Source organism: Brachyhypopomus gauderio, chromosome 5 (assembly GCF_052324685.1).
Source record: "Brachyhypopomus gauderio isolate BG-103 chromosome 5, BGAUD_0.2, whole genome shotgun sequence".
NCBI classification, from domain to species: domain Eukaryota; kingdom Metazoa; phylum Chordata; class Actinopteri; order Gymnotiformes; family Hypopomidae; genus Brachyhypopomus; species Brachyhypopomus gauderio.
This window is the reverse complement of record NC_135215.1, coordinates 1,094,881-1,111,143: the sequence shown is the minus strand read 5'-3', so window position 1 is coordinate 1,111,143 and position 16,263 is coordinate 1,094,881. Positions and strand designations below refer to the sequence as shown.

Here is a 16,263-nt window from a genome sequence, read left to right as displayed (position 1 = left end):
CTGGAATTACAAGAGGCTCGTATTTGTTAACCTAATACAAGAGAACCATTCAGTCAGACAGATATTTGTTGTGAAACCAAGTAGTTACAATTTCAAGCATTTTAAAGTACTTTAACCTAAATTCCAGCACTTTTCAAACCTGAAACATATAGCAACATTAAAATTGGTCAGGTAAATGTTCATTCCCCTGTCTTGAGGGGTGTTTCTACCACATATCGTTTCGGACAAAACGCCTATCGTTTCGGAGAACACTGCAGTGACGCTCGCGAAAGTATAAACGCCTCCACCGTTCGCGCACCCCCCCCCCCCCCCGCTCAACAACTTACGTTCGCCACCCCCGCCGCACCGGACCTCAGGGCACAGGTATCTGCCAAAATTGGACCGCGGACAAATTTAGTTGAGTACGCCTGGTATATGTTGACCTTGTAAAAAAAAAAAAGATCTAAATAATCAAAAGTGAATTTAGTTAATTTATAGTGGTATTTGACTATGCCTACAGTAATATGGATTACTTTGTCTGTGTATAAGGATGCCAGTCAAAATGGACTCTTTGCTGTCAGAGTGGAGAGTGTTCCTTGCTGCGATGAAGCACTGACCTGCTCACGCTCTGTCTCAGTGGAGCTTCAGGTATCAAATAAATGCAGAATCGTATTTAATTTTGATTAAAAAGTTTCTTTCTCTAAATGTATTTTCCTGATTTTTCTGATGCACATGTAATTGATTCATTTTCTGTTTCCAACCTGTTACAAGCTTGGCAGTTGCAAACTAGTAAAACTTTAATTGCTAACTGCAAATGTTTTGCTCTCATATGAAGTTTAATCTGTTAAATCATCGATTATATGCCATATTTGAATTGCTGTCAATCAAAATTTTTCCTTTCTTTTATAACATGGTTAAACAGAAAGAAGTGACTCTAACCCTGCGTGATATGAACGTGACCCAGAAGATGCAGGCTGGCTGGCATCTCCAGACACAGTCATTGTACTCTGTTCATACTGTGGGCCTTTACATCATCATCTCAGTGCCCGAGCTGGGGTTCACCCTGTTCTGGGACAGGCACACCAGAGTCAAAGTACAGTTGCATGCCAGGTGGAAAGTAAGCAGCTGTATTTCTCTGTCTTCCTTGCACATCAAGTCCTTGTACATCACAACCAAATATAGTTTTCAATGGGATGAGACTATCAACCCTTTTTATCAAAATGAACCAGGAACTGTTTATTTAGGTGACGTGTGTTTCATTGGTGTTTAATTGTACCTTAAACAACTTAAGTATTAACCCATTAAGGATTTCCGTGATAATGTATTCATGAGTTTTGGCTTTGTTTCCCCTTGCGTGCGGACTGGTAGGGTCAAGTTCGAGGTTTATGTGGCAACTTCGACGGGAAGGTGACGAACGACTTGCTGACGAGTAGCTCCTCGCTGGTGTTCAGCACACAGGAGTTTGGGAATAGCTGGAAGGCAGCCGTCCCTCCCTGCTCGGACGTGACCCTGCCGGTGTTTCCCTGCCAGCGTCACTCGTACTGCTCAGCTTGGGCCCAGAGGCGCTGCATGATCTTGTACAGTGACACGTTCAAAGACTGCCACCTGAAGGTTCTGTACCAACATGACATTGTTCATGGCTTGGCATGTTTATCTTTGGTCATTTACATCAAGGGGTTGAAGTAATTTCAGGATTTCCTTCAAGTATTTGAACACATCAGTTAATTGTAAGGTTTCTAAGTTTTTTGGTGCAGGTAAATCACTAAACCCTGCTGTGTTTTGTACCTTGGATTTACATGACATTACTACAGTCCAGTAGTAATCCAGTAGTAATCCAGTAGTACTGTGTTACAACATCTGCTTGAGTATCAGGTGTGAATCGTAAATTGAATGTCTGGCAAAGCAGGGAAACTCTTATGTGGCTAAATGTACAGGTGTGAAATTAAGGGGGTGTACGACATTGTAACTGTGTTAGCCTATTGTAGATTGTGTGGAAAATGATCTGTAAATGGATTGCTTATTAAATACAGTTCATGTAGGCATTTTATTCAGACACACACAACTAAGAATTATTAGGCTTTTGTACTGAACATAGCAATGTTGCAACCTACAAAATCTTTTGCAAGGTGTAGTGTTCAGAACAGATGCTGAATTTGGTGACTTCCCCTAATTCACAGGAGGATCCACATCCGTACTATGAGGCGTGTGTTCTGGAGTCTTGCTCCTGCGAGTTTGAGGGGAAGTTTCTGGGGTTCTGCACAGCTGTGGCTGCGTATGCTGAGGCCTGCACAACACAAAATATCTGTATCAACTGGAGAACTCCAGACTTGTGCCGTACGTACCCTGTAACAATATTATTATAACTTTTATTTAAAGGCACTAGCCTTCCTCAGTAGAAAAGAATATACCTGCAAGAATATACCCATCATGGAAGTTGATTGGAGACACTTTTTGTCAACTAACCAAAATGTTTTGTTATAATTTAAATGTTTCCACAAAGAATCCACAAGCTAAGCTTGAGTATGTTTGGTTTGCTATAGCAGACTAATGAAATACAGGATGCATTGATGATTACCAAACCAAGTTAGAACTTCCCAGAAGTATAGCACAGTAAAAGTGAAATTATTTCCTGGTTTGTGGGGTAATGTGTTCTCTCAGTATTTGCCTAGTGGTGCAGGCAAAATTACATGTTTGTGTTCTTTCCTCCACAGCGGTGTATTGTGACTATTACAATGAAGAGGGCCAGTACAGCTGGCATTATGAGCCATGTGGTCAGATCAAGACTTGTGGGAAAAACAACCCCTTTACTGGAAAACTTGAAGGTTTGCATTCTTCATGGTTTGTCTTTTCAGTTCATTCCATATTCATTCCTTCCTGTTGTGTCAGAAAGCATTAAAATTGCATTAAATGTGCATTTTTATCAAGGTAATGAAGAATGGATTTAAATGGGTTATTGTTATATTGGCGTAGGTTGTTACCCAAGGTGCCCTCCGGAGAGGCCATTTTATGACGAGAACACAAGAAAGTGCTCCAGTTTGGACAAGTGCACTTGTTACTTCAATAGCACAATAATTGGACATGGTGATACAGTGACTACACCTACTGGATGCTGGTTAGTAGTTGTTTTATTTACCATGCTAAAATAAATGTAACTTACCTATAAAAACACATTATTATGTCTTTTTTTCTTTTACCATAGTAAATGCACCGAGGCCAATATTGTTTGCAGTGAGTTGTAATTTTTTATTCCATAAACATTTATATGTAATGTCACCTTTGTTATTTGAGGATGTTGCATTTGCATTTGTCCAATTCTTTACACAGGTCCTTGTCCCCCTGAAATTACAACAAGATTCTCAAAACCAGCAACTGTACCAATCGCTGCGCCACAATATCACCCAGACACTCCAACAATACCAGTGATAACCACAACCACCTCAACACCATCAACCCCAGAAAAAACAACTGTAGAATATACATCTACAATGAAATATACAACTACACCAGTGACAACCACCACAACGCCATCAACCTCAGAGATAACAACTGAATATATAACTACACCTGAAATTGACATTGACATTCCAACTACTACAACTATTACAACTACACCAGAGATACCAACCACAACACCCTCAACCTCAGAGATAACAACTGAATATATAACTACAACTGACATTGACATTCCAACTACTACAACTATTACAACTACCCTAGAGATACCAACCACAACACCCTCAACCTCAGAGATAACAACTGAATATATAACTACACCTGAAATTGACATTGACATTCCAACTACTACAACTATTACAACTACACCAGAGATACCAACCACAACACCCTCAACCTCAGAGATAACAACTGAATATATAACTACAACTGACATTGACATTGACATTCCAACTACTACAACTATTACAACTACACTAGAGATACCAACCACAACACCCTCAACCTCAGAGATAACAACTGAATATATAACTACACCTGAAATCGACATTGACATTCCAACTACTACAACTATTACAACTACACCAGAGATACCAACCACAACACCCTCAACCTCAGAGATAACAACTGAATATATAACTACACCTGAAATTGACATTGACATTCCAACTACTACAACTATTACAACTACCCTAGAGATACCAACCACAACACCCTCAACCTCAGAGATAACAACTGAATATATAACTACACCTGAAATTGACATTGACATCCCAACTACTACAACTATTACAAATACACCAGAGATACCAACCACAACACCCTCAACCTCAGAGATAACAACTGAATATATAACTACATCTGAAATTGACATTGACATTCCAACTACTACAACTATTACAACTACACCAGAGATACCAACCACAACACCCTCAACCTCAGAGATAACAACTGAATATATAACTACACCTGAAATTGACATTGACATTCCAACTACTACAACTATTACAACTACACTAGAGATACCAACCACAACACCCTCAACCTCAGAGATAACAACTGAATATATAACTACAACTGACATTGACATTGACATTCCAACTACTACAACTATTACAACTACACCAGAGATACCAACCACAACACCCTCAACCTCAGAGATAACAACTGAATATATAACTACACCTGAAATCGACATTGACATTCCAACTACTACAACTATTACAACTACACTAGAGATACCAACCACAACACCCTCAACCTCAGAGATAACAACTGAATATATAACTACACCTGAAATTGACATTGACATTCCAACTACTACAACTATTACAACTACACCAGAGATACCAACCACAACACCCTCAACCTTAGAGATAACAACTGAATATATAACTACACCTGAAATTGACACTGACATTCCAACTACTACAACTACACCAGAGATACCAACCACAACACCCTCAACCTCAGAGATAACAACTGAATATATAACTACACCTGAAATTGACATTGACATTCCAACTACTACAACTACACCAGAGATACCAACCACAACACCCTCAACCTCAGAGATAACAACTGAATATATAACTACACCTGAAATTGACATTGATATTCCAACTACTACAACTATTACAACTACACCAGAGATATCAACCACAACACCCTCAACCTCAGAGATAACAACTGAATATATAACTACACCTGAAATTGACATTGACATTCCAGGTATGTACTTCTAAAGTTCTTATTGTTACATCCTTTACATCAAATTTTTCACATAAATAAAGAAAACTTGCATTTAACCAGACTGAAAAAATGTATTTTTTTCCCGAATCTCCTCCTTGGCATGAAGCATTTTGCATGGACCGGTTGAGAAACCAAACTTGGCCCAGTGGTACAGAGTGGACAGAAGATTGCTTCAGGAAAACCTGCAGGAATGGTGTGATCGAGATGATACCTGTAACATGTCCACTTCAGGACACTCCTCAGTGCCCCCGTGACCTGATGCGGCAGGTGAAGGATGAGCAGGGCTGTTGTGACATCTGGCAGTGTGACTGTGAGTGCACCGGGATGCATTGGGATATTCCCTTTCTGTTCAAAACTACAAACCAACTCAGATATCTTACAAATTACATTTGTAATTACAAATTACATATTACAAATTACATTATTCATAATACTATATATACCTTATTCAAAATAATAAAAATATAGTTACCGGTATATACATATATAACTTATTAAAATAATAAAAAGAAATAACAATAAGAATATCCCAAACATGATTCCCTGGGTGTCTTTTACTGTAAGCTTATTAAATACCATCCATACCATACACCATATATAAGCTTTATATATACAGGTTGGATCACAGGCTCGACCACTCCTGCTGAAGTTTGGAGGAGTGTTGGAGACATGAAGGAGATATGAAAGTGGCAGGGTGCAAAAACCAATCACAGCGGATGAGTAATAGCAAATAGAGAACATATTAACTATGAGAGAGTGGATCCAGGAGAGTGTGGATCCAGGAGAGTGTGGATCCAGGAGAGTGTGGATCCAGGAGAGAGTGGATCCAGGAGAGTGTGGATCCAGGAGAGTGTGGATCCAGGAGAGAGTGGATCCAGGAGCAGAGGTGTCAATTCCAGGTTCAGAAAGTAAAAGTCCTCACCAGGATTTTGCTCAGGCTTCCTGGATTGTGTTGATTCCACTAATTTTACTGGGATTGCACTAATTAGATAATCTAGCAAGCTTGAGCAAAATCCTGGTGAGGACTTTTTCTTTCTGAACCTGTAATTGACACCTCTGTCCAGGAGAGAGTGGATCCAGGAAAATGCAGTTCAAGGAGAGTGTAGATCCAGGAGAGTATAGATCCAGGAAAATGCAGATCCAGGATAGTGTGGTTCCAGGAGAGCGTAGATCTGGGAAAGTATAGTTCTAGGAGAGAGCAGATGCAGGATAGTGTAGTTCCAGGTTGAGCAATTTTAATGACAGAATTGTTGCTTAGCTTCCTCAAATACAATCACATGATCTTCTGCTTGAGGGAACATATAAGGAGGTCATAGCTTGATTTGTTGACTGACATTAGCTGTAATGACCATTGGATCCATCATTGTGCCACACCTAGTGTTTCACTGTTTCCATCACACAGGTCAATGCGACATCTATGGAGACCCTCACTACGTGTCCTTTTCTGGAACTGATTTCGACTTTGTGGACAATTGCACCTATGTGCTGGTGAAGGAGATAAACCCACGTCACCATCTCAGCATCACTGTCGATAATTACTTCTGTGATTCTCTGGTATCTGGATCCTGTGCCAAGGGCATCGTTCTGAAGTACCTCAACAACATAGTCACACTCCAAGTGACTCCATCTCCAAATGGTGATGAGCCCACAGTGGAGGTAGGTTCAGGAGAATGGCTGAATATAATGGTCAGTGTTGCTTCATCTCTCTTTGCTTGTTAAACTTTGTTTAAAGGATTTAATATACAGTGCACTCTACCTGTCTACCCTACCCACCTACCTACTGCCATTTCTGTGTATTTCTTGGGCATTTGTTTCATATCTATGGAATAATAACAATGTCGTTGAATGTACTTTGAACCAGCAAAACACACAATGAGACCAAGACTAAGTGACATCAGCTTCTAGTTTCAGTGCCTGACTAGTTTTAACTTTTACAAAGTAGATAAGCAATCTATGATAAAACATTGTGCTTTGGCATCAGGAAATAGTCTGAATCAAGAAATTCAATATTATCTATAATTTTAAAAAGGAGTAAGGTAGGATTTCTGTTCATGGATCAGGACACGTGATTTGGGGTTCATTCAAACCTCCTCTGATGTGTTTTCCAGGCTACTCTGAATGACATTGTGGTGCAGCCACCGTTCGAACAGAATGGGATCAGGTTTGAGAGCGGGGACTATCAGGTCTCCGTCTTCATCGACAAGATCCGCTCTCGGGTCTCCCTCAGTCCATACAACACACTCGAGGTCATTCTGGCAATGGAGTTCTTCTACAAGAACACTCAGGGACAGTGTGGTGGGTGCCCATCAATTTACTATAGATTCAATGTGGGTTCTGTCCTGGTCGTGGAACATTGGACCAGCTTCTCAGCCTTGTGAGGGTCCTAGAGGGTGCATGGGAGTTCGCTCACACAGTCCACATGTGTTTTGCGGATTTGGAGAAGGCATTCGACTGTGTCCCTTGGGGATTCCTTTGGGGGGGGTGTAGGGTACAGGGCCTGGTGCTATGGGCTATCGATTCCCTGTACAAACGGAGCATGAGTTTGGTTCGCATGGCCAGCAGTAAGTCAGACTGGTTCCCGGTGGGAGTTGGACTTTGCCAGGGCTGCCCTTTATTACCGATTCTGTCCATAACTTTTATGGAGAGAATTTCTCTGCGTAGCCAAGTGGAGGAGGGAGTTCGGTTTGGTGGCCTCAGGATTCCGTGCCTCCTTTGTGCATTGTTCTTGCATCTTGCACTCTATATGTGGTATTGCATAATTTAAATTGCATAAGATTTGTGCTAAATCATTTATTAGCTACAATATAAGAGTTTATTTTATGTGACCATAACATAGTATATGGAAATGTTGTACTGTGTATTATTGTAGTTATGTACTGTATGATGCTACCAGAGTAGTGATTACACTGCATTGGTTATGTTTATGTTTGAGGGGTCCTTTCAACGTATTGTTTATGTTACTGGATTGCAGGCGTGTGTGGGGGAGACTCATGCGTGCGCAGGAGCGGTAAAGTAGAAAACGATGACTGCTGTGGTAAGACTGCGTATGATTGGATAGAAGAGGACCCGGCAAAGCCCTATTGTGCCGATGCCCCAAGGAACGTCCCCTGTGGTTCCATCGTCCCCCCCACCCCACCAAGCTGCGAAGCTCCTCTCTGTGACCTCCTGCGGCATGAGTAAGGCCTACGCACCCTCGCCTGGGGTCAAGGTGTCAAGAGGGCCCTGCATGATCGAGGGGCGGGGCATTTTGTTCGGGGGGGGGGGGCACTTTACAAATGACAAATCTGCAAACCTGCTTTGGAAGCTTGTGTTTATTGTCAGTGCTGGTATTGAACCGCATTGTATTTGAACCACAGATTTGTTTTTTATTCTTTATTTTTGTAGTTTTTGGGGTCATGGTTTGTGTGGTTTTTTTGGTCATGGTTTGTCTATTTTTTATCTCAGATTGTTTCTCGAATGTGGCGAGAATATCGATATGGAGGCCCTGGTGCAGAACTGCAGGTTTGATTACTGCTTGGCCAGGACTGAGAGCAGCATTTGTTCACCACTGGAGCGCCTGACGGAGCACTGCAAGAAGATGGGCGTCTGTGTCTCCTGGAGAAACCTCACCAATGGGATCTGTGGTAAGGACGCTGGTCTTATCCATTCGCATAAAACTGGAGGGAAAATCCCTCAGAGTCTCTCACTCTGTCCCGTGTTTGTAGCAACATAGACCTAGGCAGGTTTGAGGAGTCCATAAGCAGTCTGTAGTAATGAGGCAGCCATGTAAAAACACCAATAACAGGGTGAGAGTGTGGACAAAGTGGGGGCTAGAAACCAATCAAAACCACATAAAGAGAAAGGCAGTGGAAAAACTACTCAGCCCTGCTGTGAAACTGGTGATACCTCACACTAAGAGTAAGGGTAGGAGGCATTTAAAGGTGAGGCTAAGCTAGATAACATGAGGCAGGTGTGTGTGATGATTTTGTGTCCATGGAAACAGGTTCAAAATTCTAGAGACAAGGCCCTCTAGTGTCCTGCTCAGGTATCACAGGTGACAGGAAAAAAAAACAATGTATGTATTAGGTTCAATTAGGGTTAATGAAAGTTATTAGATACTTCTATGCTAATATATGAGTGAAAAAAGAATGATTGTGTTTCAGATGTCACATGTCCGGAGGGGATGTATTTTGATGAATGTCGTCGCTCCACAAATGATGTCTGCCAAGGCGGGTCAGGGCCTACCTGTCTGTCTGTCTGTCTGTCTGTCTGTCTGTCTATCTATCTATCTATCTATCTATCTATATTTGTATGTGTGTGTGTGTGTGTGTGTGTGTGTGTACACATACAGCTTATTTTGTAATTGATCAAATTTACAGGTGTTCTACAGTTTGTGTGTCATTTGTGCTCTTCCCACAGAGTGCGTGTGGCAGGGACAGATTTGGACAATTTCCAATCTGGATGCTTCTGCCCAGACAACCAGATTCTTGCAGAAAGACACAAGAAGCTCTGTGTTTCTGAATGCACCTGTGAGTGGCTCTCTTTCCCTATGTCTGCTCTGCAGTCAAAAAGCATCTAGTTTCAGTATCTTTTTGTACAAATGCATGGATTGCAATGTTGATTGTGCATCTTTGCTACTGGGAATTGCTGGTGATGAGATTAAGTTTTACTTACTGTTTAACTCTTTACACTATAAGGACCTTCCCATGGGTCAGGTGCCAGTTTAAGATCTTGGGTAATGAGGCAACGGCAGAGCAGAGCAAGATTTATAAATCCAGACTCAGGGTCTCCAAGTCCAAGTTCATAAAGCTAACAAGAAGAGAATCAGAATACATATGAAAACAGAAAGTAAAAACAGCAAAGCAGAAACATGCCAAGATGAAGAACACACTACAGACTGTAATAATGTTGTACACAACAGACTGGGACAAACAATGGGTTCAGATAGACTCTGTGTGTGTGGGGGGGACCAAAACAGGTAACACGTGGAATAGTATAGAAAACATGAAACTATGACAGAAATTATGTAATCAGACACCAGGAAGGGACAAATCATGACAATTTATACCTGTACCTAGGAAACTAGTAGACAATTATTTTACGTCAACAGTGTGTCATCACAGGCAATTATCAATTGCAAAAGATTTGCAAATGTACAAAATTGGGCAGCTTTTTTCAAATGAGATCGTATATAGTCCTCTGAAAAGGTTTAGCTATATGATTTCTACCCAACACAGACATAAGGACAATCTGATTAAATCTGATATACTGCATTTATCCTAGTTTCATTTCTAATCCAATTTGTTAGTTTCTAGATACATATAGCCTATATCAATATGCTGTAAATTAAGTGCAGATTAGCTCTTAAACATTTTATAATAGTTTTACCAGATTCAACATGTCAGTGTGAGGCATCTGTATACCAGTGTACAAACATATTTTATTATGTATGACTGTATAAACACATGCTTTGGTTTTTTCTGTCAGACTGCAAAGGTCCACTGGGGGAACCCATGCCGGTGAGATATGATTCCTACTGTAATGTAGTGTTGAAACAGAGGTTACAGTATCATTAGTTTCATTAATTTTTTTATTTTAACTTTATTTTACCAGGAAATATCCCATTGAGATTGAAAATCTCTTTTTCAAGGGAGACCGAGCCAAAAGGGCAGAAAACACATAACACAGTTGCATTTTACACATAAGACAAAATTATTCAAACACCCTATGAAAAACAAGTGCACGTCATAAAATCAGCCTCAAAAACTCTCAGATTGGACTTAAGTGTTCAAAGAAATTAACTCAGTTAATTTCCAGTCTTTCTGTAACAAGTTCCATGCATGAGGTGCAGAGTAGACAAAAGCCCTTTCACCCAAGTTCGTTCCAGGGTCACCCCCTTTTAATAATGGGAGGACAAAACTGATTTCCATACAGAAGGAATACAATTCTTTTCCACTGTTAAATTAAAAAGAATTGTTAAGAGCCTCAGCCACAAAGTCCGCTGCTATTTTTAAAAAGTAAGGAGCTATCAAATTGGGGCCTGGTGATTTTCTATTATCTAAAGTTTTGAGGGCTTTAGGACCATCCTGCACATAAAAGGGTACAAAATGAAACAAGTCTCCGATATAAACTGGAAGAAATGTGCAAGGTAGATTCAAAATGAAAACTAGAATATGTAAAATGCCTATTAAAATAATTTTAAAACTTCACTTTTATTATAGACAGGAGTAGAACCATTAAATATATATGTAAGCAGATTCATGATGCATGTAGGTAGATTTGTGATATTTAATGTGTGTGTGTACAAAAGAATATTACTAATGCATCATTCAAACTATGGAAATGTCCACCATGGCCAAAAACATCACCTATTTAAAAAAAAATTTCCATTAATATCAAACAAGCAAAGTCCGCTAACGACCCCCACCAATCACACACGCATGCAGTAAAAACATAATGGTGAAATCATGATTAACCCAAGTGCTAGGAAAACATTCGCTTATAGTCACAGGAAGTGTTTGCATTTCACGCTCATTTTAGTAAAGTCTTATATACTGGCTTGTCTTTAAGGTCGGAGCAACATGGGAGTCGAATTGTTTCATATGCACATGTAACAACCAGACCCTGACGGAAGAGTGCTGGCCAAAACCTCCAACTCCAACCCCCACATGTAGTGCAAACTCCACTCTGGTCTCGGACTGCTGCAACAACCAGATATGTGGTAACAAAAAACTCACTGTCTGCTAAGCCGCATGAACTGCTAAACTCTGAAGTATTACAGAACCTTACAAAAATAAAAACATGTAGTGCCAAACAAACAAACCGTCCTTGATTCCATGTTCAAAGGCCGTTCCCCTTAACGGCAGGATTAAGTACATTTCAAGACTGTATATTTCTTTGTCTCACAGTTGAGAAGACGTGTGAGTACAATGGAAAGGCATACAAGGTAAAGGAAATACTTTACATAGTTTCAAACTATTTTTATCTGCTGCTGCAATGTATTTCAAAGACCTTCTGTCAGTATACTTTAACATACAGTACTGTGCAAACATTTTAGGTCACCATTAGATTTTTTGTTTTAGTAATAGTATAATCACAGTGATTAATTATTTCTCAGTCTCTTCATTAGAATACAAGAAGAAAATAATGGAAATTTGTATACAGTATTTAAAAAAAAGAAAAAGAACCCCCCCTCAAAATCAGCTTCTATAGGTTATGGGGCAAGTAGTTCATGTGACCTGCACTTACTCTTGAGCAATAGCAGGAACCTGCCTCTCTTAAGCCTAAATGGACTGGAACCTGAGTGGAACAGTACGAGAAGATCTTCACAAATCTTCAGGACAATCTCCCCTAAAGAGTCCAAGATGGGCTTAGTCAACTGAGGGCAAATTAAACATGGCTCTTTGCCTGTAGAAGACAATTTGCTCAGAAAACTGGGTCTCTGGCATACTGCCTGTATATTCTGTTTGTGTTAATAATTAATTATATATGATCATTATACCATTACTAAAAAATATCTAATGGTGACCTAAGATGTTGGCAAAGTACTGTAACTGAACAAAGTACACAAAAACATTTCAGAAACTTGTGGGTAAAGAGCTTGCAGGGTAACTATCTAGAGTCCTGTCTACACAATACATCATCAGTGTAACTATCTAGAGTCCTGTCTACACAATACATCATCAGTGTAACTATCTAGAGTCCTGTCTACACAATACATCATCAGTGTAACTATCTAGAGTCCTCTGTACACAATACATCATCAGTGTAACTATCTAGAGCCCTGTCTACACAATACATCATCAGTGTAACTATCTAGAGTCCTCTGTACACAATACATCATCAGTGGAACTATCTAGAGTCCTCTGTACACAATACATCATCAGTGTAACTATCTAGAGTCCTGTCTACACAATATACATCATCAGTGTAACTATCTAGAGTCCTCTGTACACAATACATCATCAGTGTAACTATCTAGAGCCCTGTCTACACAATACATCATCAGTGTAACTATCTAGAGTCCTCTGTACACAATACATCATCAGTGTAACTATCTAGAGTTCTCTGTACACAATACATCATCAGTGTAACTATCTAGAGTCCTGTCTACACAATATACATCATCAGTGTAATTATCTAGAGTCCTCTGTATACAATACATCATCAGTGTAACTATCTAGAGTCCTCTGTACACAATACATCATCAGTGTAACTATCTAGAGCCCTGTCTACACAATACATCATCAGTGTAACTATCTAGAGTCCTCTGTACACAATACATCATCAGTGTAACTATCTAGAGTCCTGTCTACACAATATACATCATCAGTGTAACTATCTAGAGTCCTCTGTACACAATGCATCATCAGTGTAAGTTGCACTGTCCAGGCTCATTTTGCAACCATGTGTCATATGGTGTGGTAGTACTGGAAATGTGTGTGCAATGGTGATACTGATGCTGTCTGTACGGATGGCCCAGGTGGGGGATGTTTGGACCGACCTGTTGCAGCCCTGTGTTACTCTACGCTGTACAAGTGAAGGCACTGAAATAGAGAAGAGAGTGTGTCCACAACAGAGCTGCCCTGAGGTGAGCCCGCCACAACATACCAGCAGTGCGACGTTAGCTCTTAGCATCAGCTATTTGGATGTGAGCTTTTGGGTGTCACTCGTGTAACGTAATCTGATTGGCCCGTGTCTAGGACCTCCGCGTGTGGGATGAGCACCACTGCTGCTATTCATGTATGTGAACTATTAACATGTCCTATTCTTCTTCTGTTGAAATATATATATATAAAGGTGTGAGTTATGGTGCGACTAACTTTGTTAACTGGCTGGTGTCAGCCTTTAAGCAACTCAATGAGCTAGATTTGTTTAAAGGCACATGCATGGGTTGAATGCAAACCCTCTGTGGATAACACGGGGTTTCCCGGATGCCTTTCGGAGAGGCACTCACTTCACCTTGTGTACCATTCTAGGCAACACAGCCTGTTCGGTCCGAGAATCCAGGATGTCTGTGACGGTGGAAAACTGCAAACAGGAAGTGACGCTGCCCATCTGTGAAGGCTTCTGCCAGTCAAACTCCATGTAAGTGAAACGAACGAGGGATGTAGAGTTGATGAGCCAAATGCAGAGCCAAAACCGTTTTTTTGAGGGGTCACTCATGTAACGTAATCTGATTGGTGCATGTCTAGGACCTGTGCGTATATACACACACACAGACACAGATGTGCACATGGGCACCAATACACACACACACACACACACACACACACACACACACACACACACACACACACACACACCAGCCACATTTAAATCATTTTAAATCATAAGTCACCACAGCAGCTTTCTGTCATCTCAGCAACTATATCTACAATCAAAGGCTTAATGCTCCAACAAGATCTGGAGAAACTTGTACATGTTTCATCTCCAGCAGTGTTGACTGCTGTGATCCTCTCATGGCTAAACTCACCAGAAGGATTATTCAATAGCTGCTGATTCAGATTGCTGATTCAGGAGTTTACTGAATGCATTCTTCCCGTGCCAAAATGTCCAAACTGCCTCCCAGTTAGCTGTGGAATTGACTAAATTCTGAAAAACCCAGGTACAACTCTTGGTCAAAGGTCAGCTTGTAGAGTCTAATGGTGATGTGGCAGTTAGCTCTTATGTTACACATAACTAGTACCAACCACAGACAAACTTAGATATGCACCAAATAGAGTCACTTTTAAACCTCTGTTCTCTTGCACTATAACTTATATAGGCATATATTATGAGGTTTTTTTTATCATGCATTTCTCCCTTTTAAATCATTTAATTTTTTCATTAGGCTATTTTTCTATTTCAGTCAATTAAATTTACTAAATTAATATTTTTTTAAATAAATAAGTTACTGGAATAAATAACATTTTTCATATATTTTCATATAACCATTTTCTTTCATTTTGCAAAGTCCTTCTTGAGGTGATAGATCTTATGTGAAATAATATTTACACATACCACACGTCAGTTTGTTTACTATATGTAGCTCACCACGTGTTCCAGATCTAATGTTCTCGCGTGTTACGTATTGTGCTGGTGTCCTGCTTCTCTGCAGGTGGGTGAGATCAGGAGAGGTCCTGCAGCTGGAACAGAACACGCGGTGTTGTCGGGAGAGCAGCTATGAGACCAGGCAGCTGTCCCTGAGCTGCAACGGAGCTACAACCAGCTACACCTACAAACACATCACCGGCTGCGAGTGCCAGTCCGACCGTTGACGTCCCCGAGCCTTCGAGGCTTTACTTTAATGTGAAGAAAGAACTGCATGGTTCACAGCTATGACCTATGACCTATGACCTGATGGAACTGCCCGTATTGTTTATTGGATTCACTGTTTAGTACTAATAGTGACTGTAGCTTCTAGCTGGTTTCCTGCACCACCTTTTACGTGATATCTGAGGTTTACTGCTTCCCACTGTTATGTGCCAGATTTAAATCAGGAAGTGTGCGTTTGAAGATAATTGAAAAACCTTCTGGTATTTTACACACAGCATGTGTTTACCATTAAATAACATGGAGTACTGAAAAGAGATAAATTCCTCAATATCAGCATTGATTTTTTCAAATGACATGCACCTATTATCATTTTCTTGTATTCTATTTTAAACTCCTTTTGTTTCATGCACATTTCCTAAGTATGATTGTAAATGATCTTATATGATTGTGTCCGATGATGTAATCATCTAATTAAAATCATCTAATTAAAATCACATCACATAAATGTGTATCATAGTCATTTCATTTTAAATGTCAATGTAAATAAGGTCATTTAAAAGAGCCATCACACAAACATAATCTTAGAAAAGTTCTATAGTAGTATATATTATCTCAACAGACACGGAAGGTTCCTTTAGTCGGGTCTACATCCAGAATTTCTTGCAGTACTAGTACTTTGAACTGCAGTGCTGTCTGTTGGTATAAAAGCAGATAGTTATATTTGAACTAGAGTGAAAGGTCTCCAGTAGCTTCACAGCAAAGCTATAACAACATGTCCTTGGAATGAGCCAAGCAATCTATTTGCTGTAAGAGACACTGCAACACCTAGGAAAACACAACACG

The 16,263-nt window shown here is 40.2% G+C and overlaps 1 protein-coding gene across 1 annotated transcript in view; it reads left to right on the top strand.

The window, feature by feature from the left end:
* muc5e (mucin 5e) overlaps window positions 1-15,914 on the top strand; it is a 30,624-nt gene extending 14,710 nt beyond the window's left edge. Inside the window, exons 22-43 of the mRNA XM_077004749.1 lie at window positions 529-627; window positions 902-1,096; window positions 1,348-1,590; window positions 2,157-2,313; window positions 2,691-2,801; window positions 2,950-3,091; window positions 3,179-3,207; window positions 3,304-5,163; window positions 5,291-5,494; window positions 6,587-6,840; window positions 7,293-7,479; window positions 8,156-8,360; window positions 8,629-8,807; window positions 9,327-9,396; window positions 9,583-9,692; window positions 10,651-10,682; window positions 11,734-11,884; window positions 12,072-12,109; window positions 13,646-13,753; window positions 13,866-13,905; window positions 14,142-14,250; window positions 15,263-15,914. Of these exons, the coding sequence (XP_076860864.1) occupies window positions 529-627; window positions 902-1,096; window positions 1,348-1,590; window positions 2,157-2,313; window positions 2,691-2,801; window positions 2,950-3,091; window positions 3,179-3,207; window positions 3,304-5,163; window positions 5,291-5,494; window positions 6,587-6,840; window positions 7,293-7,479; window positions 8,156-8,360; window positions 8,629-8,807; window positions 9,327-9,396; window positions 9,583-9,692; window positions 10,651-10,682; window positions 11,734-11,884; window positions 12,072-12,109; window positions 13,646-13,753; window positions 13,866-13,905; window positions 14,142-14,250; window positions 15,263-15,422 (4,683 nt within the window). The 3' untranslated portion in view covers window positions 15,423-15,914. The remainder of the gene's footprint in view (window positions 1-528; window positions 628-901; window positions 1,097-1,347; window positions 1,591-2,156; window positions 2,314-2,690; window positions 2,802-2,949; window positions 3,092-3,178; window positions 3,208-3,303; window positions 5,164-5,290; window positions 5,495-6,586; window positions 6,841-7,292; window positions 7,480-8,155; window positions 8,361-8,628; window positions 8,808-9,326; window positions 9,397-9,582; window positions 9,693-10,650; window positions 10,683-11,733; window positions 11,885-12,071; window positions 12,110-13,645; window positions 13,754-13,865; window positions 13,906-14,141; window positions 14,251-15,262) is intronic.
* Window positions 15,915-16,263: the final 349 nt, after the last annotated feature.